The 27,922-nt window shown below is 42.6% G+C and overlaps 1 protein-coding gene across 1 annotated transcript in view; it reads right to left on the bottom strand.

Annotated features, from left to right (window-relative positions):
• The window catches only part of Csmd1 (CUB and Sushi multiple domains 1), a 1,119,426-nt gene that overhangs the window by 467,211 nt on the left and 624,293 nt on the right, over window positions 1–27,922 (bottom strand). Inside the window, exon 6 of the mRNA XM_050136505.1 lies at window positions 18,421–18,533. Within this exon, the coding sequence (XP_049992462.1) occupies window positions 18,421–18,533 (113 nt within the window). The remainder of the gene's footprint in view (window positions 1–18,420; window positions 18,534–27,922) is intronic.

The raw sequence follows: 27,922 nt of genomic DNA, 5'->3' as shown, positions 1-27,922 counted from the left end.
TTCAGAGTGAGTTCTCTCTTTCCCTCTTTTCTCTTTTTTTTTTTTCTTAAATGTGGATTTAAGATATCAAACTGGGGTCATCTGGCATGAGTGGCTAGTGTCTTTACCTACTGAGCTGTTTCATTAAGTTCAGTCTGCAAAGTTCTTTTCTGAGACTTACACCAGGTAAAGTCAACTCTACAGCTATAGCACAGGAAGGAATTTCAGGACCCGTTCATGGGAAGCAGAGTTGAAATTTACTTAAAGGGTTACAAGCAGCAGGATGAATACAAAGAAGGAACTCAAAGAGAATGAAACTCCCCTGAGCACGGGGGGGAGAGCCGTAAGGGCTCAGTTTAGGATATCTTCACAGACCGTCTAGATACCGCAGCCCAAAAGAACCAGCTCCTGAAGAACATGGAGGCATTGCCTTAAGGTATCAATTTAGGGTGTCTTCAGTATCCACAATCACAGGCCCTACTGGAATCTGACATTGTTTCTCAGGGTGGTATTAGGATGCTAAGTGAGACTATCAGGAGATCCTGAGGTACACCTGATGGGATAACAGTGATCACGTAAACCACTGGGGCTCTGGGAATCCAGGGTGATTAAGATTTTTTTTTTTACTGCAAACAGAAGTTTAAAATCTGATTTGTCAAAGTCTCAGAAAATATATAGAAAAGATTTAAGACCTACTGAAAGATCAGATATGCTCAGCATGGCTTTGCTATTTAAACACTTAAAAGAAGAAGAATGCATTTTTATCATCTGTACGAATATTTTGCCTGCATGTATGTCTGTGCACCACATATGTGCCTAGTGACCATGGAGGTCAAAAGAGGGTATTAGATCTCCTGAAACTGGAGTTGCAGATGGTTGTGAACCACAGTATGGATGCTGAAAACAGAACCCATGTCTGCTGCAAAAGCATCTAGTGTTCCTAAACCCTGAGCCAAATCAGCAGCTCCGATTTTAACTTTCTCATTTAAAAATATTCCTGGATGAAAAGCCTATACCTGTCTCTATGGAGGCAATTTCCAGGCACATTTTGTTAATTGTGCTGGAAAGCTTGACTCTCAACTGTCAAGCAAGTTCAACCACAGTCCTGAGGGGGTTCTTTCCTTTCCCATGTCCAGGAATTTTCCCTGGCTTTCCTGCCTCAGTACCACCCACTGTGTCATGGATGTTATAGCATAGAACAATACACTGCATAAATTATTATGATATAGATCACTTCACAGGTAGTGCCGATAGATATAGAACATGCACTGTGTGCTGTTTATGATACTCAATAACTCGCAAATGTTATTACAGATCCATATATTCAGCATGCTACAATTTCTATTATTTTTACTATATTCTTTAAGATTTATTTTACTTTTGTTCATGTTCATGTATGTGTGCACATGCACACATGCCTAAGTCCCCATTTGGTTCACATGAGTACAGCACCCAGAGAGACCAAAAGAGGGCATCAGATCTCCCGAAGCTGGCATTAGAAGTGGTTACGAGCTGGGTAAGTGGGTATGAGAACGGAACTCCACTCCTCTGCAAGAGCATCAAGTGTTCTTTGCTGAGCCATCTCTTCAGCCACAGAATATACTTATTTTACTTATAAAAAAAACGTTTTCTTTGAATCATTAAGTTCTTCATTCTTTGACACCAGCAGCAGCCTCATGCCTTCTTGGCTTACCGTGTTCTAGACCCGTGACTGGTCATTCCTTAATATTCACATGGAGAAGGGAGGATCTAACAACAGACTAATCAGACATACCCACTTTGATAAATGATGGGTAAATGTACTGCCAAGTGGCCTTTGGGGGAAATGACTTCACTGACTTCTCCTGAAATATAAGAAATTAGCTCATCTCTTGCTAGATTCTGCAGTGATGTTAGAAGATGTTCTGTCCATGGCAGAATGGCCACACGGTGCAAGGCAGTGAGATTCTCCAACATTAAGCTTTTCTCCATCTAAAGCCTTACCCTGAGCATGTACCCCATGCTAAATAAATAATGATTGATCTTCGGCAGCTCCTCCATAGGGAGCACTGCTACTTTGTGTTTGTCTAACCCTCGGGTAGGGTGTTTTAATGGGAAAAGCCTTCCAGCATCACAGTGTGATCTTTGGATGTGACTGTGGCATATAATCTGTGTCCTGGGTCTCATTACAATGTCACCTGGCAGGTGAGCAATGTCCCCGGGTCTCAGGTTCCTTCTCTGTTTAATAAAGATAATTATCGCCTGCTTTGGAGAGGTCTATGACAAGCAAATGAGTTAGCAAGCAAGCACCTTGTGGCTTCCTGGCCCTGCTACGTGTGAAAAGTGCTTTTAAAGGCACTGTGCTGGGACAGCTTTGCCTCCGCTGTCAAGAGGTGGGGAATCAGTGACTCTGCCCTATGTTTTCCCCATCCACCTCATTCAAGATGCTAAGGATGGATCTGTACCTGAGCCAGGCCAGTACAGGAGGTAATTCAGCCCAGGCTCCTATTTGGTTTCTCTTGTACTAACACCCTTGTTTGCCTCGTTCCTTCATCTCATGCACACCCAGGCACTCCCCTCTCCAAATAACTCTTGTCAGTTAAAAAAAAAAACAAATGAACTTGATTGGAGAAAAAAAAACAGGGAGTGAGGATCAAGGAAGAGAATCATTGGGACCTCACACCGGCAACTTCTGGTGTCCATTCTGTGCTGCTCCCCCCCATTCCTGGATGTGACAGGGAACCTTTTATGGTACTAGTCTTATTGAATGCAAGATATTTACATCAGACCTCATAAGCATATGTGTCTCAGACCACATGGCAAGCTGGTATCAGGGGCCTCTTATACATGTACACACACAAATTTTCTCCTCTTCTCCGTGGCTTTTCCTGCCTCCATTCATTGTACTGAATTCACAGGGCTGAACTCTCAAAGGAGGTGACATTTCACAACAGCTAAGTTCACACCGTGGTGGCTCAAGTCTTCATTCATTCTTTCAAGAAAATAACTGCAGTGCATTTCTGTTCCAGGAGTCAAGAGAGGTCTCGTCTCAGTGCCGCCTGGCAGGAGGCAGAAGAGAAAGGCTGGGGGCAGAGGCAAGTGCAGGGTCTCTATCCGATGCAGAGCTGTGAAGCCTAGGGAACCAGTACTGATCAAGAGCTATTGTAGACATGATCCGGCTGGGCTGGGACGGCCATTTCTATGGCCACCCTCCACCTTGCATCACCAAGAAGTGGTTTCATCTGCAAGGTAACCCCTTTTCATGTAAGTGCCCCCAACCCTTGTCATCTGCAAAGGCTGAGTCTATGAGCTGAGTGCTTGAGATTGTAGACCTGAGTGAGTGAGAAGCAGAAGCATGAACACACAGATGCCTAGCCATCCCTGGCCAGCCTCCTTCTTCACCCAAGCATGGCACTCAGCACTGCATCTGGAGCATTGCCAGATATGTTTCCCAGCATCCGCCTTCAGCTACTGATGAGATAGCTCAGTAGATAGAGGTGCAGCCCCCAGAACTTGGGATGTCAAAGAGGCAAAGAAGTTCCCACAAGTTGACCTCCGGTATCCATACTCACATTTCCATCACTGTGGCAAACATCACAACTAAAAGCAACTTAAGAGATGAAAATGTTTTTTTGGCTCAAACTTCCAGGTCACAGTTCATCATCAAGGGAAGTCAGGACAAGGACTCAAGGCAGGAACCTGGAGACAGGAACCATGAATGGCTGATATTTACTGATCGACTCTTATCTCTCTCAGTCTCATAGTTCATTCTTTATAAAGCTCAGGACTACCTGCCTAAGGATGGTGCCCACCACAGTACACTGTGCCCTCCTGCCTCAACTAATCCAGACAATCCCTCACTGTCCAGCCTGATGAAGCAATTGCTCAACTGAAGACCTTCTGGGCTGTGTCAAGTTGACAGCTGATGCTAAGAAGAACAAGCAGGATGGCATCGCACATAAATAAATGCAATGACATTTATTTTTAATTTGGCATGTTCGTTAAACTTGCCTTACCAGTTTTTCTTTAGTTATTACTCTTTTATCAATAACATTATTGGGGGGTGCCTGAGCCCCAAAACTTTGTGAAGAGATCATTAATTGTATTAAATAACATTAAATCAAAATTAATGTGGTGAAAGAAAGGAGCAGAATTGGAAACTCTTTACAGGAGTACAATCCATTTCTAAATGAGCAACCATCAGAAGCTAGTTTGAGAAAGTAATTACAGGAGAATTTATGAGAGGGCTAAATGGAGAAGTAGCAAAGAAGGAAGAGCTATGATGAGCAGGTGGCAGTCTGTGACGTTAACCGCTGATGAGCCATGTGTCACCAGCACGTTTCCCCCATTAGAGAGGAAAACAGATACCCTAAAAATGTCATCAGCTTGAGAAAATAAGAGTTTAAAGATAAGCTATGCACAAGTGCAGCAGGCATATACACATTTAAGCATACATCTATGCAAGAACACATGCATGCTCAGATATATATAGGAGCACACAGATGTGCATGCATACATATGTGCTTACATGTATATACGGGCACATACATGCATATTCACACACTTATACATGCCTACAAGCATATATATTTATATATATACAAATATCCATAAAAATACACATATATACCTGTGTATATACACAAGCACATATGCACATATATAAACACATGTATAAACATATGCATGCATGTATGCTCACTGAACTTCTATAAACACTAAAATGACAGGTAATTTCATTAGACTGAATCAGCAAAAGCATAGACAACATGTTTTTTGAAGTACTTTCCTTGTTTAAATACTATACGCTAACATATCCGCTCCAACGTGGCAGAGCTGACACCATTACATCATGAAGAGAGGAACTCCCTGGTCCATGAGCTGCGTTCAGATTTATGACCCATTTTATCTCTTGCTCATATTTGCAGGATCCTATCCTACCACTAATAAAGCACCTTCAAATGTACTGTATCTGGAAAAGTCTCCATTAGTGACATTACTTGGACCCAAAGTCTGTGCATCCCAGGGCTCTGAACACTCACTCTGATGTAGCTGTGTGGTGTGTTTATGTTCCTTTGTATCACCCACTATTGATTGTATCACCATTCAAGGGACAAAATGCTCCACTTTGGTCCATTTTCTAACTACTGGAAAGAATGCTGACCATCAAGATAATGTAAGTCTGCAGGATTCTGACAACTGGGGTGTGATCAATGTGCTGTGTCTACTAGACATAGATCAAACCTTTTGCCAAGACCACAGGAGGATGCCCAGTGCTAATGTCTGGTCTAATTCTTTCTGCCTCATTCCCTTGAGCGAGGATCTCCCACAGCACCCAGAACAAGGCTGTCAGCAAGCAAAGCCCAGACATCCCCATCTCCTTTCCCCCTTAGACCACACCCAGGTCCGCATGCTTGCAGAGAAAGAGCTCTTACCAATGGAGGTACTTCTTCAGCTCCTCCAAGTCACCTGCTTGTGCAGCCACTACCTTTTTATGTTCCAAAAATCTCCCCATACAAAGGCCAAAGTTATTGAGCTCCATGTCTCCACTTGCACTGTCTGTCAACTGTGTATTTGGTCTGATTTGTCTCTCAGGGGCTGTCAACATCATTTCTGAACATCCCCTTTGGAGGAAGAAGAGGAGTCAATTTGGGTGGAGGTTTAGTCTGGAGAAGGAGATAGACTGGTGGTGTCTTGGTCATGGTTTGACATTCTGGCCAGAGATTAATAATGATGCCACTGGTCATGACTTCTTCAGGATGCCTTGACCCTGCCCCACCCCCAGAGGACAAGTCAGGGGGATAGCTGACGGGCAGGGCTGACTCGATTTCAGCTCTTGGAAATTTAGAAGGGATAATTAAAATAAGAGAAGCTGTGAAAACAGATGCTGAAGTAGAAAAGATTTACCAAAGGAAATGAGGAATTAGCCTTTGAATCATGAGACAAGCAGAGAGGGGAGCGCTGGGAACTGTGAGAAGGTTGAAGGGATGACTCTCAGGCTGTGCCTGCTGAGGACTGAGAACCAGGCAGCTGTAGGCACTGAGTGTTTAGAAGTACATACAATATTAGATTTACCTTTTCATTTCCAGGAGTAAGTTCTCTATTCTTGAGCTCTTGTTTCCTAAGAAAAGGAGAGCTCATGTGCTTATAAAGTTGCTACATACTTTTCTCTAATGGGACAAGTTGAATTTTAAAAGCAGACATTTGACCTCAGACCTCGGGCTTCTCTTGAGTTTGGCACAAGAACACCACAGCAGTGTGAAGACATGTTGCTCCTAAGAATTCTCTTTTCTTAAAGCTGTTGACTGTGTTTCTGTCCCTGTGACTGTAAGAGCCTTGCACAGTATAGATTATCAGAAGGGAAGAAGAGGCCTTAGTAGGAGCAGAGAGTTCCCTGGCAAAGCCTTAGGCAAGCCCTAGGTGGGGTCAGGTGAGGTGGTTGCCTTGGGAACACAGAGCCTCCTCCAGGAGCCCAATTCTATCAATTTAGCCCTTTAGCCTAGGGCCACCTCGAGGGGCAGGTACTTGACAGGAAGCTGCGCTCTTTAGGAAAGCTCCAAATCTCTCTGGCAGAAGTAACCTTGAGCAAGTCACTTAGGCTCGGTGGAGTCCAGGGTCACCACAATAAACCAACGAGTTCTCCTTTTCAAGGCTGCTTCTCAGCTGGTCCTCTGAATGAAGTTAGTATTGGGAGAGGGGACAGGAATAGCCTTGACTCAGCACTAGCAACAAGCTAACCCAGGCATAGGAAACTTGAAACCCAAGAGGATCAGAGGAAAATGTCTGGAAGGTCTGTTCCTGCCAGGGACGACAGACTCTTATCTGGGCACCGTGCTGTGAAAATATTTTCAAGAAGCCTCACAGTGCACCTCTTCTTTTTGCTCCTTTGATCAAAGTTTAATCCCAAGTCTATTTTAAATCATATAAATAATTTTTATAAAGATGAAAATATCACAAAACAGCCCCAGACTAACTTAATCTCCCAAGAGTGGAACATGAGAAGCCACCTGTCTACCCTGCTGTCATCAAAATACTAAGCTCTAGCTGTTGTAACAACTTATTAATATTACTGGACCACACCAGAGGTGGGGCTAGCAGAGTGATGTATGATGGAGGAGGTCCTTCTATGTGTTGCTTTCATTGGTTAATAAAGGAATTGCTTTGGTTCTAGTTCAAACAGCTGGAAAAGAGGCCAGAAGCATGCTCTACATCAGCATATATAGTATGAGAGGTCACGCCCCAGTGTGCGGGTAACCACTGGCTGTAAGACTTCCTACAGCAGATGTAAACCCCATATGAAATAGATTTGTGCTTAAGCTTATGCACCTGTATGGGTGCCTCCTCTAGTGAAAATAAAAGGACCCCCAAAGAAGTGGAAGTTGTCGTGGTTTAGAGATAATCATAATTACATAGGACCTGAAGAGATGGCTCAGTAGTTAGGAGCACTCGTGGCTCTTGGAGAGCACCCAAGTTCAATTCCCACTGTTCACCTGGCAGCTCACAACCCCTATAACTCCAGGGGATCTGATGTCTCTTCTGATCTCCATGGGCTCCTAAACACATTTGGTATATGTATAGATGTGCAGGGATACACACACATACAAAATCAAATAAATAATAAAAATGCACACCGCACACATTATGAAATGCTCAAAGAATAAATATTGATGTTTTTAAATATACAGAATTTTCAAAGAAAGCTTGTTATCAGTGAGACTCAATGTGCTAAACTAGCATTTAACAGAGTTATTTCATGGTTAAAAGCTACTATTATTAGTTATATATGACTTAAATTGTGCAATGGACTCAAGCAATCCGGAGGCTGCATTTCAGGAGAATAAGAGCCTTCAGCTTTACACAAAGCTCCGTGCAGAATTCTACATCCCGTCTGACATCTCCTGAGGATCCACCGCATCTCATTCTGTCATCGACTTTCAGGGCATTTATAGGGGCTGTTTGACAACATAATGGAGTAATAGATTTGCTCCTGGCTAGAAATACTGTAAAGCTGCTCAACGGAGAAGAAGGAAAAACTTGGTGATTCTGTGGCTCCTTTGGCACCCAGGTTCTCCCAATTCAACATCTCAGGGATGGAGACACCAGGTGCCAAGGTTCACACTATTCCTGGATGCTATTCCAAAATGTCAAAAGTAGTTATGGCTGCAATAACAGTAAAACCATAGTATGCATCTTTTAGCCATTGGGCTAGAGACATAACCTTCTCAATTACTTTCTAAAACCTTCCATAAAAAGCCTCCTGTTCCTGTTCTAAGAACTAAGTGCTCCCCACCCCAATTAGTGGGTAATACAGGAGTAGTTCTTAAAATAGCTGGCATGATTGTCAATAAAAGGAAAAATGAACTAGCCACTGTGACCTTATGGTCTCAACATGTAGCCAAGGCTGGCCTGGAAATTGAGCTCCTCTTCCCATGGTGTCCCTCCTGGGATGACAAGTGTGTGCCTCTATGTCAGCTGTGAAAGACTCGCCAATGAACAACATCCCTCCAGCTCACATGCCCTAGCCAGGTTTCCCTCCAACAGCGAATATGGCAATTCTCATTTGGCCCAACGCTCCTCATTTATTTTCTCCATGTTTTGGCTGTTACTCCACAAGTATATGCACTTACTCCGCTTGCCCGGCAGAATTATGTCAAGCTTTTTAGATAGGTTTGTAAGTTTAGAACCAAATTTCTAGTGTTCTAAACTTGGATTCAATAAAGGCTTCCATGTACAAGGTTCTTTGTTGATTCTGAAATGTACAGAGTCATGTATGGTGGGGCTCATCTGCACCTTCAGGGGGATAATGAGCTATAGGCTACTCATGGCCATATAAGAAACAAACAGGAAGTTATCTAGAAAGCATCACTATCACGCAGGATATTTCAAGAGCATATATTTCTGTGTTGGCATGCTTCTGCATATACGAGTAGCAGCTATTGGTGTGTGTTTTTATGTTCAGTAGCTACTAATTCTGCGCAGCTTGGCAATGAAAAGCAAATTTTCATCTGTAAAGAAAATTTCAATTGATTCATAAATACTTCAAATGTGGATGGAATGGTGTCATCAATCCCTTACTGACTTCCCGACTTCTATACCTCATGGGCAGCACTCCACGCCTTGACCCCTCAGCTATGTCATGGGCTATTGTGTGTATGGATTGTTGCCAGCATTGCCTGCCTGGTTGAGAAGAAATTTTGAACATGGCCAGCCTTCATTATATGATATGGGCAGTAGCTTTTCCAGCTCCTTGCCAAACTTGCCAGTTGTATTTCCTACCACTCTTTTGAAAAAAACAGTTATTGGCTGACCACCTATGCTTTCTAAGTACTGGGAATGTAGCTGTAACTTAGACAGACAGAAGTTCCCAAGCCCAGGAGCTCCCAGACAATCAGATCAGCAATGGATAAGTATGTGGTTAGAGATGATTTGTTTCTTTACAGTGGGAGCAAGGCTTCCCAGGAAGAGGAGTGAGTGATGTGAACAACTTCTTCTACAACGAGGGGGGTTGTTAATAAGATAAAGTGTGCACAACAGGACTGAAGGGATTTTACATGGACAGAATCCTTTCAGTGCACGTGACCATACCCTGGTAGAATTCACATTCTTCCTAGACACATAAGATATAATTGTGTACATCTACAAATTCCTGCATGGGCCACACCATACAGCACAACTGCTCCACAAACAGAGCACTCCCAAAAGTATGAGGGAGAATAAAGTCCTCATTATCAAATAATACAAAGATAATATCCAAAATAATACACCACCAAGGAACTAAAGGTCGTATTACAGATGCTGCTCATTCTTAAAACTAGAGCACAAAAGGGACAGAGTAGGTAGTCCCCACTGACGACTGACTTTAGGTCTCACGGCATTTGGAATCCAGCATCCCTGCTCTTCTGCAGAGGGAGCTGGGGATAGTCCACCATAGCCTGCTGCCTTCTCACTCACCTCTACCATTTAGTTAGTGGTGGCGGATACCACTAGGTACCGTCCACCATAGCTTCTGGGATTCACACTCATCCTTATCACTTAGAGCTGTGTGATTGCCTGAGTCCCTCACTCACAAAAGTGTCCAGGGCTGCATGAGGCCTCTGGAGAGTGGCACGTGTCTATAGACGGAGGTTGGCTGGGACGGTACTGGCTGCTTGGTATGTAAAGAGCTTTGCAAGTGGACCAGATCCGTGGGCAGTGGTACATGAAGGGGATCCTGTCTGATGTTTGTGCCCAGGATCTGCCACAGAGAGCACTCAGTACTTAGGGTTAAATGACAAAAGTAAATGTAAACTGCTGTAAGCAGATTGGAGAGCTGGTGCTAATTTATACAATGGAATTATAGAATGCCGGGTGGTGGAGGTGCACGCCTTTAATCCCTGCACTTGGGAGGCAGAGTTTGAGGAGGCCAGCCTGGTCTACAGATACGGAGCTAATTCCAGGAAAGCCAAGGCTGCTACACAGAGAAATTATGTCTTGAAAAACCAATATATGTATGTATGTATGTATGTATGTATGTATATATATATGTATATATATGTATATATATATATATATAGAGAGAGAGAGAGAGAGAACTGTTATAATTTTACATTAAACCTTATAGGAATAGAGGCAATAACATTAACAAAATCTGCATTTTCTATCCTTATCATATGCAACAAGCATCTGAAGAAATGAGCATGATTTTTTTTGCATTCTAGAGATAAGCTGATTAGTGTAATGCCGTTTAAGTTGTTCTTGCTAATGTAGAATGGTGTGTCTTCTTCTAAGTGGCAAAGATAGCTGGCCACAGACTCAATTTCCTAATGTAATTTTCCTCTGTACATCTCATTTCTCATTATGAAAAAAAACCTATGTGTCAGAAAGCTTAGAAGAATAATGAAAATATTGAAAGTATTTCCATAGTAACGTTTTAGAAGATTGTATTTCAATGACAGTTTTGTTGGCTGTGAGGCTCCACTCCTTCTGCGGGCTCTGCCATCTCCTGGCACTGTCTTTGATACTCCTTCCACACAGTGGTGGATCTACTTCCAAGTCAGCTCCGAGAGCTGCCATCCGAAGCCGCCATTGCCTGCTTTCCTTCAATGGCCAGGTACCCTGCCATCTGCTTATACAGCCCAGAAAAGTGGGTCACAACCTTTCCCCTTCAGATTTCAGCTTCCAAATTTGAGGAGTGGCATGTAGGTGCAGACCCTTTCTCAATGTTCGCTGGCATCCCTGGGTTTGTCCATCATCTAGCATTGAGGAAAAAGAATCCTCAGCCAGGGCAGCGGTTCTTAAGACATCTGGAATGTTATCTCCCTCATGCTGCCAGCCTTTGGCTAACCTCTGCTGTGGTGTGGTGGAGCTACAGCGCTGGCGGGAGGGGTATGGCTTGGGATACCAAGATAGAAGTGGATTTTTAGACTTACAATTAGCTTTATAACAGTGTGCATATTGACGTGGACTTTGGAGAGTCATAATAAAAGCAAGGGGAAAAAACAAAGATAGCTCATTGAAATCAAATGCTGATGTATCTAAGTAGCTAGCAATGAATTTGAATATACCTGGGATGTGAGTACATATGTTTGTGTTTTGGCCAATGTGTTTGTGTGCCTTGGGGTATGTGTGATGTATGAGCATATTCCTGGTGTGTACCAAGTATGTGTATTTATGACAGGTGTGTATGCATGTGATGTGCCAGTGCCTGGTGTAGATACATGCTTGGCATGTTTGTTTATTAGCTTGTTGGGTTGTTTATGCCCTAAGGTTCCACTACACTCTCTCTCAAAAAGCCACTGGTCTCAGCGTTGGTGCTCCTGCATGGGTGCTGCTGGCGACTCAAGGTGTGAGGGCTCGGATTTCTGGCAGACAGCATGTCAGCATCCTCCAAAAGGATCAGTTAGCCAAAATTTAGAGGTCACAGCTAAATCTGATAAGGTTATTAAACTCTTATTTTCTTTTATCACTACAGTATGCAACATTAATTTTGGCTCACAGTGTACTTTAAGAACTATTCGCATTTCTATGTGTGTGCATGTGAATGAGGGTGTGTGCACATGAAAGACTCCTGATGAGGCAGAGGTGCCACATGGCCCTGGAGCTGGAGTTACAGGTGACTTTTCGACCCCAGCTCCAGGGCTGGTAGCAGCGCTGGTCCTCTGCAATAGCAGCATGTGCTCTTAACCCCTGGATCATCTCCAGGCCCATATTTATATATTTTTAAATGTTTCATCTTAACTTTTTATGAAGCTGTGTTTTATTGTATAACTAAGATTTCAGGCTGGTCTCACACTCACAATGTACCTGGGCAGCCTTGAATTTGTTTCTCTCTCGCTCTCGCGCGCGCTCTCTCTCTCTCTCTCTCTCTCTCTCTCTCTCTCTCTCTCTCTCTCTCTCTCTCTCCTTTTTTCTTTTTTTACCCAAGGTGTACCTGTGTAGCCTTGACTGGCTGTGAACTACCCAAGGAGTTCAGACTGACATCAAATTTTAAAGCAATCCTCCTGTGTCAGGCTCTTGTTCTCTAGGATTATGTCAGTATTCCTGGGTTTAATATGAATTTTAACTTCCTTGTGCTTCATTCCTTCCTTCCTCTTCTTTCCTTTTCCATCCTCTTCCTTCCTTCCTTATATCCTTCCTTCCTTTTTTCCTTCCACCCATCCTTCCTTCCTCCCTCCCTCCCTCCCTTCCTTCCTTTTCTTTCTTTTTTCTGTTGTTGCTGTTGCTGTCTACAGGGTCTTTCTTAGCTGTCCCAGAACTTACCATGTAGACCACCAGACTGGCCTCAAAATCACAGAGATCCACTGCCTCCCGGTTGCTTTGAATTAAAGGAGTGCACCTCCACACCCAGCTATATTTTCTTTCTTTATTCAAGATTCATTTATTTTTATTTTATGTGTATGAGTGTTTTGCTGGCGTGTGGACATGTGTACCACACACGTACAGTACCCTCAGAGTCCAGAAGAAGGTTTCAGATCACCTGGGACTCAAGATACACACAGCTGTGAGCCACCGCGTGGGTGCTGGGAACAGAACCCAGGACCTGTGGAGGAGCAGTCAGTGCACTTACCCACCAACTCAGCCATCTCTCCAGCACACCCCATCATTTTCTTCTTGCCTTTTCCCCAAATGTCTTTGCTAAAGTGGACTGAGGCACTGGGCTGGGGAGAGGCAGCAGAACATAGGCTGTCATCTCAAGCCTATTGTACCGCTTCTCAGTCACTGTGTCCCTTAGAGGTGACAAATGCAAAGAAGGAATTCTATTTATTAGTTCTTCACAGGACTTGCCCTTTAAGACATTTTTTTTTCAGTATAGTTTTTACTTCACTTTAAGTTTATGGATATTTATTTATTTGTTAATTAAAAACTTCGGGAGCAGAACTCTGTAGCAAAAGAGAATTTACCAGACAGGCCAGCACGATTGATTGCACACATGAATTCACAGAGGTTACAACTGCATGCACAAGGCTTGCACAACTTAAGGGTAGACAGAGTACCAGTATAGATGAGGGAAAGATTCCTGTATCCCCACCCCTTTCAGCTGATGCCTTCTGGGAGTGGGAGAGTCAGTTTTCATCAGGGATGTGGCCCATGAGAGGCAACCCCTGCTCCAGTAGATGGCCCTGTGCACATGCGCACAGCACTAAGAGGGTACAGTAGATAAAACATTGCAGAACATGAGGTTGCTATTGGCACTGATAAGGAGGAACTGACTGTGGAATTACACCATTCTGGAGCAGGGCAGGAGGTACACATCTTAAGAGTCAGGTGTGGCACACACCTGTAACCCCAGCGCTGCTGAGACACATCCGCGGTGAGGGGCAGAAATGAATGCGCACACTGAGAACTATGAATCCAATGGGCTGGCAAACACATTCCGTTAGCTGAAACACAGGGTTGCCCTGCTTTCTGCTTTCCCCTCTGTTTCACGGTAACACCACAAACTCGACGATCTAGTTTGAAAATCCTGGCCCCACACTCTGGCCTGTTCTGGAATACCATTCTCCTGGCCTCTGACTTATGATTTCTTAGCTGGACCTGCCTGGCCTAATTTGGCTACTGTGCTTAGGATGTGTGTAGGGGCTTTACAATAGGAGAAAACTTAAATAGGAAATGATCTTTTCAATGTTTAGGAAGAAAAGGGAAGCACCAAAGAAGCTGACATGGAGCTAAAAAGCAGAGTTTGATGCCAAAATAGAGGCTACACAAGGGTCCAGCGGCCTGGAGCAGCTTGGGAGCGCCTGAGCCAGGTAGCTGGCAGGCCTAGAACCAGTACCAGGATGTGAACTTGGATGTGTTAGGATGGCCTAGCAGGACCAAGCCTCCTACAGGGAATAAGTAATGCTCTAACATTGAAGGTGCCTTAGAGAGTCTCAACCAACACTTTCTCCTCTTTTATATCTGAGAAGTAGATATGATTAAGTCTGTTCAATAGAGTAAGAAAGAGAATCACAGATAACAGGGATGCTGATTGATAGTATGTGAGCCCCAAAGAGAGTTCAGAGATTGGAGATTGGAGCATAGAAATGTTCCTGGAGTTGGCAGCTGCCAAAGACTTCTGCTCTGAGAGAAATGAAAGCATATTTTGGGGGAAAATAGTTATGCATGTCTAATTTGAGTGAATTTATGTTTATCAAGATGATTTTTCTTACAAAAATTTAGGTTTCCAGAGTAAATTAGAAGGAATCAGATTGCCTTTTTGCTAGGTTATTTAGAAGGAAAATACCTTGCCTGGCATCTCACTTAGCTAGTAGCACTGCAAAGGGCAGTAAGTAGTCAGCCCCCACCCCTATATGCCCAGCCAGGGCACCCCCAGCTGCCTGCTCTCCTCTGTAGGCCAGTGGTCCAGGGGCACTGGATAGATGTGGGACTTTGGTTGCCTTCATTTCCTAAAGGAATGCCAGGCAAGCTCCTTCTCGGTCCCGGGTAATGCTCCTTCCACGTTCACAGACGTAGTGTTCTCTACAGAGAGGCAGGCACACACATGTTGACACTAGGACCTAGGGGGCTTGTGTTTCAGAGATCTTGTCTACAAAACACTTGCAGGGACTGTGCATACAGGAGAATGGGTAACACAGAGGTTTTATAAATCTGGGCACATGAAGTTTCAATTTCCCAAATTCATTTTTAATAACACAGAAGTCCCCATTTTGTATAAAGGCCTTCATTTTAAATAAAAGGAAAATCAATACTTATATAGAGCCATAACCTAAAAAGCAAGCTAATTATTTGGTCAACACAAGCTTTCAAGTTGCCATCAGATTTTCTCTTGATTTATGAGACAGGGTGTTTCCTACTTAAATTGGAACTTTATTACAAACACTTTCTTTCAAAATGATTTATCCATTACAGAAATCAATGGGGTTGCATCTTGTGAAAAACCAAGATTTTATTGATAGCCAGGTGAATACGCTGAGAACTGAAGCCCAGCTCAGAGATGCCTATTCAGGACACAGGCTTTCAAGGTTCAAGATTAATGTGTTTTTTAAAAATTCATCTTGTAGACATCAAAAACGCCCATATGATGGATAGTGCTAACGAGGACCTTATTTAATTATAATTAATGATGGAAGCATCATATAAAGAATGGGCTCCATTTTCAGCTGCTTTAGAGAAATAATGTGTCCCACATAAATCTGTCATATACTACGAGGCCAATATGTGCAGCAGATTCTACAGATCTATCGGAGGGGCCTCTCTGACTCTGTGGCAGTTTCTGTTCATAACTATCGTAAAAGCGAGTGCACATTCAAAACAGCAGCAGCCGCAAGGCAGCCTGGCTTGCTTATCATCCTTATGTCTCATGTAGGCATGTCTGGATGCCACGGGTGAGGAAGGGAGGGCTAAGGAGAAGCCAGATGATTCCAGGAAGGAGGGGTTTTGAGGTGACAGTTAAAAATCACAAGACAAGACAGGAAGTGATATCCCATGGTGGTGGCTGTTTATTTAGCTGAGAAAAGTGTCAAAACCTGAAGAATGTTTTCTTTGTTTTTGTGCCTGTGAAGCCCTCCTTCGGGAGAACACAACAATCATCCATTGAGGACGATCTATGGAACTGTAAACGGTTGATGGGAGCCACACAGGGCTTCTGTACTGTCCTCGAGTCCCTTAATTCTCAAGGAATCTCCGTGTATGGATGGCTTCAAGCAATGGGTGTGAGCACCAGAAACCTTAAAAGGCTGGCAAACCTACAAATGTATTTTCAAGTTTATTTTATAATTTGAACTGGTTTACCAAGTAATAGGTCTCTGTGTGGATTTTTATACATATTTTATCTTCATTAATTTCTCCAAGCCCCCACCCCTCATGACTTTGCCCCCTTCCCCTTGTTTGCTTTGCTCCATTGTCTTCCACGCAACTCCCCTGAAAACCCTCCTTATTCCAACCCCATGGGCTCCTCTATAGTTTCCTGGCCTTTAAGCGTATTCATCCCTATGCAGGTCTGTGTGCATTTAACAGCCTGTAAACTGCCAACCCTATGTTCTTTAAGGTTCTCTCTTCCTGTTAAAATAAAAGAAATCACCCCTACACCCTGAACCTTTGACAGAAGTGTACTAATAAAGTGGAGTAAAGGCATTTGGTCAAGTCGGTATGCATTTGAACTGCTATGATCATTGGCCAACGGTGCTGATAATCTCCCTTACTGTGTTAAGTTTGTAAAAAGAAAATAGGGTTTGGAGTTCTTCGGTATTCAAACCAGGCAGAGGGAAGAGGGCTGCTGTAGGACACATTTTCCATGTGACAGCCATGGGCTTCTCACGAGAGTGATCTGAGGATAACGTCAGCCAGAACATGGTACTGGGGGTCAGGGAAGGAGTCAGGGAAGATAGCAGGTCCCTTCATTCATGTGGATGGACACAGAGAAGCTGCAGAGAGAGATCCCCACCAGAACTAGTGTCCTCTTCTCTGCTCCTCCCACTCTGTGTCCATGTGACAGCGCTTTCCCCATTACCAGGTCCTTTCCATACTTACTCCATCACAGCAAACGTGGTAAGATAAAAGACCTTAAAGACAGACCAACAGAGGTAGCTGTGCTTATAATAAAGTTCTTGGCTTTGCCTATGACCCAGGGTAGGTGGGACCACAGGCTGTTCCTACTCTAAACGTCCAGTATAGTGGGCTGCATCCTGAAGGTAAAGATGAAAACTAGACTCTACACAGAGAAGCAGTGAGATGGTCCATGACCTCCACTCAAATTTACTATGGTAAAACAAGATACCCCTAGATTTAAGGTCAGGTGACTTCTGTGTCTGCTCCCAGTCCTAGGCCTGGATGGCCATCAACAAACCCCAGCCCCAAACTCAATTCAACACCACCCAGATTTCATTCCTAGAAAGTCGGTCCTATTCTACTTGATCAGAGAACAGCGGCACAGTAATATACGTGACTTCCTGTGCTTTGCAAATTAAAGAAACATGGCTTTGCGGGGAGCCACATTCTCAAGCTCCTACGTGGGTGAATCATGGGGAGTCCACTTGGGGGATTTTATAATTTCTTATGAATTAAATTTATACTTTGATATGTCCATACATTTAGACAATTCATTTTAATCATCCCTCACCCACCTCTGTCATCGTTCCCAAGTCCACCTACACATTGCTCACATTCACGCTCTTCTGTTTCCTTTGTAACCTGGAGTTACAAGGCTGCGTGAGACCATGGGGTAAAAACTCTCCACTGGGGCTTGGTGAACTCACCAGTGGGAATAGAGCTAAAGAAAAACGACTTTGCATCTCCCTGAGTCCCCCAGGAGCCAATAGTTTCAGAAAGGAAGGGGTGGTGCCTTGTGAGCTCTTCTGCCATCCAGAACTTTGAGCATAATTTTCCTATTTGTAAGTAGGAGGCCACTTATCAATGGAATCCCTTTCTGTTGTGTTAATAGGGGTTACTGATGATTGGAAAGGCTCAGGATCCAGGCACAAAGGTAGGAACTGGGTGCACAGAGATCATTTCAGAACCACACTGTTCAAGACAGCTGTGCTTAGCTAAATAATGGCATCTTTATTTCAGGCTCATGACATGAAAATTACTAAATCTGGTAGCTGTACTTTTCAAGAGTAGGGATGTTTTAGAACTAAATGTTATATCAAAATTCATTTGAATTTTGAAGTACAACCTGTGTGCTCGCCCACTCTAAACGTGTAAATAATGGATAAACGGCTGTTGGTGTTTATTTGTTGTGTGGAAGGTAAGTACAACGAGTGCTAATATAAATTTATTACCTAATGCTTAATTGCTTTTCAGTTAACCCAGTTGCTGCTGTAGACCGTCAGAGGGCCAAGGATCATTAACCAGTGACAGCCACTCCTTCCCACACACCCTCCATAGCTGGTGGCTTCTAAGTAAATGGGAGAGAAGGCATGTTCAAACGCAAGTTTCATTTTCTTCCTTTGGGAATGTCCTGCAATCTCAGGGTGGAGAAAGACCAGGGCTTCACATGTCATTTACTTATTTCTTTGTGCATTTGTTGAGTGGGCGCCATCTTACCTTGGAACTGAGCATTGAACCCCTTGCGCCGATGGTTGCTGTCCGACGTGAAGTGGAGCCGGAGCCAGTTCTTGCTGCTGATCACGGGTGATGGGAGGTTCATGCCTGTGAGCCTGGAGGAGAGAGAGAGAGAGAGAGGAGGGTAATCTCCTTTGAAACCAACAGATCGAATGTCCCTTGGCGCCGTCACACCTGTTTTAAAATTGCATCACTGACAGTCTCCTGAGATGCTTCAAGCAGAAGCCGGTTGTTACATGCCTCCACATCTTCAGATGATTTCAGCAGGACATCAACACCCTGTCCTGAGATGATAGAATCAAAGTCTTCAAAAGGATTCAACATTTCTCTTCTGCATCAATGACGGATGCAGGAGATGTGGTTCTATCTCTCAGCTCCTTTCCTCGGGACCTTGGGCATAATGAATCACAAATAGAAAAGGTACTAAGATTATACAGCTGAGGTGGCTCGTTGCTTATCATGTTTGAGAGAGGACTGCTTTCCCACAATCCACCTGTAGGATTCACCATGGGGACCCTTTCCCGCCACACTGGAGAAGAACAGCCTTCATGAGACTAATGAGTGTTGAAGATATTTGAACTGGAATAAAGTGAGAATTTACTAAAGTAGCATTATATCTTTTTAAAAGTGGATGGTCTCTCAGACCTGTCTGCAATGCCTCTCTGCTCTCCAGTGCTCAGCTCAGCCACCTGGAGAGTGGCCTGGCGATTTTCACTGCCTACTGCTGAAATGCGGTTTGAGTGGCAAGGAGGAAACATTGTTCATATCATAAACCCTCACAATCAGAAGGACTGGAAATAAACAAAGCAAGGCTGGGGAACAGCACCACTGGATCCCAGAACTTCAGACATACCACTATTTCCTGGCTAAGCCTTGGAAAGTACCAAAATTAGGTCATGATTTGTAAATTAGTTTCACCGTCTATAAACTACGGTGTTTCCCCAGTAGCCACAAAAGATTCCCACCCAACAAGGCTCAGAATTCACAGTAGCTCAAAGCCTTCATAGCCCATAGATAATGTCTGTGTATAACCTCTGGGCACAGTTTCTGGATGACTCAGAACCTAAAGGTTAAGGTGACAGCTGTCCTATCACTGAGGACAGAACAATGAAGAAAACATTTTTAAGTTTTAAAATATTCAGTGCAGACACAATTAAAAACACTTTTTGATTTGTGCTTGACTGAATCTGTGGATGCAGAATCAATACAAACGTATGTGGACATTCACCTAATGTGTTTTCTCTGCATCTGGGAGGAACTGTGGCTGTGCACTATGAAATTGTTTTGCACCTTGGTTGCCAAATCTTGTTTTGAAATGATGCCTATTGGTGCCACTGGTCTGTGATGGTTTAGCTACATCGTTCCAAAAGTTACCTGTGTGGCTTCCTCTGTGGTCGAACTGAGTACTAGGTCTCCAAACACAGGGCACAGAGCAGCAACTGCTTGTCTGTAAAAAATGCTGCCTTATTTATATATTTCCTGTGGGAAAGCAGTGTTGCATACACCAGAAGTCAAGCCCACTATGTCAGATGCTCACTTCAATGACAAACTTCAGACATGTGCACAATGGGCTTAGAGTTAAAAGTTCCACCCAATCCTAAGTGCTTATTTATTATTTAATTAATCTCTTATCCCCACTTGATTTCCTGAAGTACAGTTCAGGCTGCTAGAGAGGACTGATTCCCAGACAGGCTTCATCTCCTCTCCCTTTGCCCAGGAAAGGTTATCTACAAACTCCATCCCACATACCTCCGGTAATACTGAGAATGCCCCAAGGATATGGGAACTGTTAATTAAAAACCAGACCCATCCAGCTCACCTTCATTTACCTGTTGAGCTTAGTATAAAGCTTGCTTTAAAACATGCTATTTTATTGATTCTAATCTCCATAACAGGTGGAAATTGCATTTCAATTGCAGGCCAACATTTATAGCACTCTTGAACAAATACCTTCTTGACTTGTATTTGCAAACACCTGTCTACAAAAAGGCCAGGTCTGTGTCAATCATCACACATCTCCGTAGAGAATAGGGTACTGTTTAGTCTCGTCACAACTAGCAAGTTGATTATCACTGGAAAGCAGCCATAGGGTGCTTCACATCGATCCAAAGCTAGAGGAGTGTGTCTATGGCTTCTGATACCTCAAGTTCATATGATTTCTTTTACAGTTAATACTGACCCACTTTTAGTCCATGGGTCAGATTGAGTTTATGAGAACAGATTGTCGACTTCTGTCCTAGAATAAGGGGGACTATGTATAGTATTACTTTGAGAAGGCTAGAAAGATGGTTCAGTGATTAAGGTGCTTATTTCTCTTTGTGGGTTCAAAGTTCAGTTCCCAAAACTGACCTGGCATCTCACAACTGCCCATAGCTTTAGTGCCAGGGGATCTAATGCCCTCTTCTTGTTGCCTAAGGTTCCTGGACTCACATAGCTCCATAAGATCTTGCTGACCCACATAGATTAAAATTAAATACACATAAATACACACACACATACACATACACATAAATTAAAATTTAAAAACAAAAAGATCAAAATCTCTTAAAGATTACTAGCCAGGAAGAACTAATTAATCTATTTTTAAGGCTTATTTTTTAAATGTGTGTGCAGTGGTGGAGGGGATAACTTGAACCTGAATACAAGTACCCGAGGAGACTTACTTAGTGGTGTCACTGGTAAAAGAATAGCTTGGTGATCGATGTCTACTTCTATATGTTAAACATATGCAGTACTTCTTCCTAGGAAATACGGCCTCATTATATAGTCCGGGTTGAAATCAAATTTGTCATCCTCCTGCTTCAGTCTCACGGATGCTGGCTGAGAGCCATGCTATGGATTTCTTCCCATGAAGCTCTCTGTGTCGGGTGCAGGACAGGAAAGTGCCTCACAACAAAACAAAAGAGTCCATGTGTTCTGGTTTCAGTTCTGATACTAAGATACACTGCCTGACAAGAACTGACTGGGGGTGGGGGTTGTTTGCTTGTCTGATTAGTTCACAACTGCAGGTTACTATCATACAGTCCATCACCCGAATCTAGTCACCTCACATCCGCAGTCATGAGCAGAAAGAGAAGGTGGCAAGGCCCATCCTCATGCTGAGCAGCAACGTTCCCAGGCCTGGGTTCCAGGCTGAATAAAAGGGCACAGCACCAGCATTCCTTTCTCCCTGTGCCCCGACTTCAGAAGTAATGGGACTAGCGGTCTCAGCCTCCTGACACCTTGCCTTTCCCATCACAACGGGCCTTACCCTCGAACTTAGAGCCAAAATAAACCCTTTCTTACTTAAATCATTTCTTGTCAGGACGTTCATCACATCAGTGAAAAAAGGACCTAATAAGCCCAGGGTCCCTTCAAGGTAACTGGGAGAGACACTTCTTTGCTTCATTCAAGGGCATCACACTAAGCCACAGAGAGCACAGGAAAATCCATGTTTCTTCAAAGTCCTCAACAAGATTGTGCTTGAGCTGAAAGTAAAAATAAATGTAGGCCTCGTGGGAGCTCTCGGTTTAACACGGCCTGCTTGGAGCCAAAGCAGAGCAGCCCAATTTGTTCCACTTTCTCCAAATAGTTTTGCCACAAATTTTTGGATTCTATTTATAAGGTACTCATTCCTTATTTTTCCCTCAGCCTCCCCTCAGCTTGGCCTTTCTCTCACACGATAAAAGGGGCTGACCATGTGGGATTCGAGTTCTCCAGACCCAAGTCTGTGACTCATATTTTACTTATGTAACTTGAAAAATGTAGAGTCAACGTCCTGAGATCATTTCCCAAAATGCATTTGGAAACCCTAATAGTTTTCAATTTCGTTCTGTTTGGGTGCTTCAGACGCGAAGCCAGATTTCTCACAGCTTTAGAGAATCATTATCGAGATTATGTGGGGGATCCCTCTGTCGTTAAAACCCTTCCGGGATGATTAAGGAGTCAGAACCTAGTAGAAAAGTCTAGGAGACATTTTAAATGAGCTGTTCCATCTATGGAGACTAAACGGTTGAAGAAGTCTGTTAGTTCAAAGGCACCATTTACAGACATGGGGAGAGAAGCTTACTGATGATACATTGTTTTCTGCTGGGTTCTCACAGGCCTGTAGTGTGGGGACTTGGGTATCAGTTTACCAGAGCCAAACAGAGCAATCTGATCGCACATGGAGCTTGTAAAATGACGTAACTTGGTGAGTCTCACATTGCAAGTGAAGCAAATTCTTAAGAACGTGGAGTTTACAATACCACGCCAAGCTTATAGGATGTCAGGAGGGTAACAAAATAAGGAACTGTTCACCTTGTACTGATGTAGAAAAAACTATCTAAGTATACATACATGTGTATCTGTGTGTTATGTGTGTATGCTGCATGTGTATACATGCCACACACATATATATGGAGGAAAGCATACATACCTACTACACTCATATTTATGAATATTGGAGTGGTTTAATTAAAAACTTATATTAACATATATACCTACTTGAGAAAAATATGACCAACAAGAACAATGCAAATTCAGGGTTGCAGTGAAATCTTCAGGAAATCCCCTCTTTAATCAAATCAAAGTACTTGAATCAGATCAAGTACTTCCTCCAGAAGGTTCTTCCTGCATCCTCTGGACACAGGCAAAGCCATGCACAGGACACTCTCTTCTGCATTTCCCTGGCAATACTGCCCCTTCACCTGTCAGATCTCATGTTAGGTGAAGCCTGTTCTATTAATCCTCCCAGGTTACATTCATCCTGTATTACGTATTTTCCTGACAAATTGGGTTCCTTATGCAGACCTACTAAGAAAGAATACAGTTTACTTGCTAACTTCCTGTGAACCAGAAGCCCAGCTAACCCTTCTGTCTCCTAGACCTACATAAAGGCTAGGTATGTGGAGGGCAGTCAGAATATGGCAGATAGAGATAGAATAGATGAAGTGGATTGGTCCATATACTCTACCAGGGTAATCACCACAAAGTGAAACCTACAAAATAGAGTCCTCAAGCATGACACCACACACACACACACACACACACACACACACACACACACACTGACCTCAGTGAGCGACCTCAGGCAGGCACTCAACTCACCTGGGTCTTAGGTGGCTCACCAGGGGGGATGGCCACACACACTGTTGTAGGCGCCACCCTGCTGGTGCCTCTCAGATCTCCCTTTTCCAACCTTCATCTTAACAAGCAAAGAGTTGGTATCTTTCCCTCCTCTTTGTGTGAATCTTTTCTGCCTCAATACCATCTCTATTTATAGCTATATCACCTGTGGGTGTAAAGATTTTGCACACAGTGATATAGATGCACATTCTATATACATAGATTGCATATGCATGTATATGAATACTTACATATGTGGATAATATATAGGTAGTTGATGTATTTCTCTTATCTGTTTATCTATATGTCATCTATCTGTCATCAATAATCTACCTATAATCTCTCAGTCTATTTACCTATTATCTTTCCATCTGTCATCTATGTGTTTGTCCATCTTTTGTCTATCATCTATCACATATCTACCTATTTTTTAACATCTATCTTCTATCATCTGTCTATCATCAGCCATTTTTTCTATTATCTACCCCTTTATCTATAATCTGTCATCTATCTATGAATCTCCACCTATCTATAACTCTATCACCCGCCTATCTATCTTTCTATCATCCATCTATGTATCTATCTATAATCTATAGAGCTATCATCTTTCTAACTCTTTTCCCTCCATCCTTTTATTACTCTATTATCTATCTTATCTATCTATCTATCCATTGCCTTCAGTTCATCAATATGTTCATCAGGAAATGACAGTCTCTAAGGCTATCCTCAATTTCATTGTCACACTATTGCAGGTTTCACTGTACACACACTCTAAAACTGTAATTTCACAAACGTCAATGTGGCTCCAAGTGGCGCATGATATACTGAGCGCATAAGGTCTAAAAAACCTTTGACTCTGACTTCCGGTGACTCACAAGCCATGAGTGTGCTAACAAAAGGCTGTAGGCACAGCAGCACTGAATTCCTAAGGGAAAATATCCTTCAAGGTTTATCTGGGGTCATTGAAGAAATGTAATTCCAACTGGAGCTTCCTCCAAGTTTCCACTTTTGAATTAAGTAGAAACTTAAAACAGCCTGAAAGAACACGCATTAAAGTCCCAGGAGCTCAGAACACCCACAGGCAGCAGGGCAGCTCCAGGGATTCACATGTAGTAAGAGCAAGGAGTAGCTGCATTTTTCGTTTTCCCTTGTAGGGAGGACCATAGATGTCAAGCTGCGGCTGCCCCCTTCCTGTCATTCTGGCAGAGAGCTGTAATTTTCTTATTAGTGAATAAGCACAGTCAGCACAGCACAGTTGTTGGTAGAATTCTTAGAAGCAAACCTTATCCTAAGTTTAGTCCACATTTTTATAATCCCCTGACTGTTAATCTAACAGAAACTCAAGCTGGATTTAGGCAACGTAGATCCTAGCAAACAGCCTCTCCTGAGGTTGGCCCACCATGTGTTCACTGCTTGTCAAGAACCTGCCTCAAACTAACAGGGTAAATGAGAGTTGGCGAGACCAGCAGTTTCCCATGGAGCATGCTGACACTGACCAGCAGGGCTAGCCCACAACATACACAATCCTGAGGGCTAACCTAGACCTCTTCTGAAAAGAAGGGCTAGTATGCATCTAATCCGAGCAATAAAACAGGCCTGAGTCTTTCTGAACAGGAGGGCTACCCCATACTGTCTTTGACCAGGAAGGGCTAGGCTGTACCTACCCTGCCAAGAAGGTGTGTAGTCTACACCTTTTACTTTAACAGTAGGGCTATCACAGGCTGTCTCTGACCAGACTTTCCTAGAAAGCCTATTCTGTGCCTTACTTGACCAGGAAGGCTAGTCTATGTCACATCTGACTAGGAGGGGATAGCCTGTCTCACCCAGTCAACAGGAGGTTAGTTTAACTGTATGCAGGCAGGAACATTTTGTTACAAAGTCAGTCTAGAAATGACAGATTTGAGAGAATTAATTAAAGATGTACCTTTTTATTATTAACAATGGCAGCTAAACTGATTAAAATCCATGACCACCTGCATTTTCCTGCTCCATTGTCCATGAATTTTTAATATTCACAAAGATATCCGCTGGATGTAAAACCCCTGGACAGCAAGTGCTGGAACCATCTTGTTCATCATTATGTATCTTCCACACAAGTCAATAACAAGACAAACTTCAAACCATGGTGCTTAGTTACAACTGACTTCCAAGAGAAGCTTAAGAATTTGTTCAAAGATAATGTACCAAACTGGAAAAAAATGTCCATTATATGTTACATTTAAAAACAAAATAAAATGAAAAACAAACTAACAGAAACAATAGCAGAGGGCATCTCCATTCCCTGAGACTTGGTCTTGGCGCATGGATGCTATGTCTGCTGGGTCTTCCTCACTGCCCTCCCTTGCCACCCTCCTTGCCTGCCTCCATTCCCCTGTGACTGCCTATTGACTCACAGAATTGTTCTCCACAGTCTTTCTTCACTGGGATCAAGATAGGTTAGTGATGCTCTCTTCGTATTCTGTTCTTCCTAGGGTGCCCTGAGTCTAGCAATTGCTACATTCCTTAACCTGCCCTCCCATCTACCCAAATGTGAGAACATATCTCTAACCAAAAAACACCACAACTGACGCCAGCTACCTAAATATGAACAACTAAGACAACATGCTTCCTCCAGAAAACAGAAATCCTTTTGTAATATGCCCTAAGAAAACGGACTTCACTGAAGAACACGATGATTTCAATATAGCAATTATGAATATGTTCAATATGTTAATGTCTTCCAAAATCCTCAATGAAAACTATGAGAACACAAATACTTGAGTTAAATAACGAAATCCCTTGGAAATATAAAATAGAATTTAGCAAAACAGAATCACTGATTATAAACCTCAAAATGAAAAACTCAGGAAGTCAAAAGGCTCAGAGGTTAGCCTCAACAACAGATTGACATGCATGGGAGAGAGGATTTCATGTATTGAAGACAGAATAAATAGGTAACTCAGTTTAAAAAAAAAAGTCAAAAAGTCTGGAACACTCTAAAAAGACCAAAACCACAAATAATAGGCAGGGAGGAAAGAGAATAAACACAAGTCAAAGGCACAGAAAATATCCCAAAGAAAAAAATTCAAAGAAGAAATTTACATAAATCTCTAGAAAGAGAGGCCTATAAAGGTATAAGAGACATACCAAATCCCAAACAGACAGGACAAAAAAAGAATTTCTCCAGGACACATAATAACTAAAATGAAACAAAGAAAGAATATTAAAAGCTACAAGAAAAAAAAGACCAAATCACATGTAAAGGCAGGTTCTTTAGAATAATGACTTCTCAGTGGAGACTCTGATAGTCAAAAAGGCCTAGACAGATGTTCCACATACTCTGAGAGACCACAAAGGCTAGTCCAGATTATTATGCACAACAAAACTATCAAACACAATCAAGGGAGAAAGAAAAGGTATCTCATGATAAAATAAATTTAAATAATTTCTGTCATCAATCGAGTTCTGTACAGAAGGCACCAGAAGACAAACTTCGGTCTGACGGGAAGGTTAACTACACCCAAGAGGAAACAAGGAATAAATAATGCCAGAACCATTCATCGAAAGGGGGACCCCAAATCACAACAGCCAAATAACATGACTTAATAGATACTGTTTATTAATATCTCTTAATGTTAATTGTATCTATTCCCACAAGAAAATTACACAAACTAATAGATTTGATTAAAAATTAGGATCCTTATTTTTGCTGCACACAAGAAACTTCCATCAAGGACAGCCATCACCCCAGGGTAAAAGGATTGAAAAAGATATTTCTGCCAAAGGAAACCAAGAAGCAAGCAGGAGTAGCTATTTTAATATTTGACAAAATGACTTCAAACTAAAACTAATCGGAAGATATAGGGAAGGGCACCATATATTCATTATAGGAAAAATCCACCAAGAGGATATTGCAATTCTAATCACCAAACACAAGGGCACCCAAGTTCATAAAAGAAACAAAACTAATATTAGATATTAACCCTCACACAGTGATAGTGGTGACTTTAATACCCTACCTCACCAATAGACAGATCATACAGATAAAAACTAAATAGAGAAACTCTGGAGTTAAACAGTGTCTCAAATCAAATGGACCTAACAGATGTCTACAGAACATTCCACCACAATACTAAAGAAGATCCTTCTTCTCAGCATCCTGGGGAACTTCCTCCAAGATCTACCACATATTAGGGCTCAAAACAAGTCTCAACAAATACATGAACATTGAATGAAAGAGCATCTTACATTCTATCCGTCACCATGGATTAATGCTGGAAAAAATCAACAACAACACAAACAGCAGAAAGTATCCAAGCTCATGAAAGCTAAAAAAATAAAAAAAAACAGCTAACTCCTGAATTAAATTTGGTCAAGACAGAAATCAAGAAAGAAATTAGTTTAAGAATTGAAAGAAAAT

This window comes from Alexandromys fortis, unplaced genomic scaffold (assembly GCF_014885135.2).
Source record: "Alexandromys fortis isolate MF-2015 unplaced genomic scaffold, M_Fortis_MF-2015_v1.1 scaffold_3, whole genome shotgun sequence".
NCBI classification, from domain to species: Eukaryota; Metazoa; Chordata; class Mammalia; order Rodentia; family Cricetidae; genus Alexandromys; species Alexandromys fortis.
Note: the sequence above shows the minus strand (reverse complement) of the source record. Positions and strands in the feature narration are given on the sequence as shown.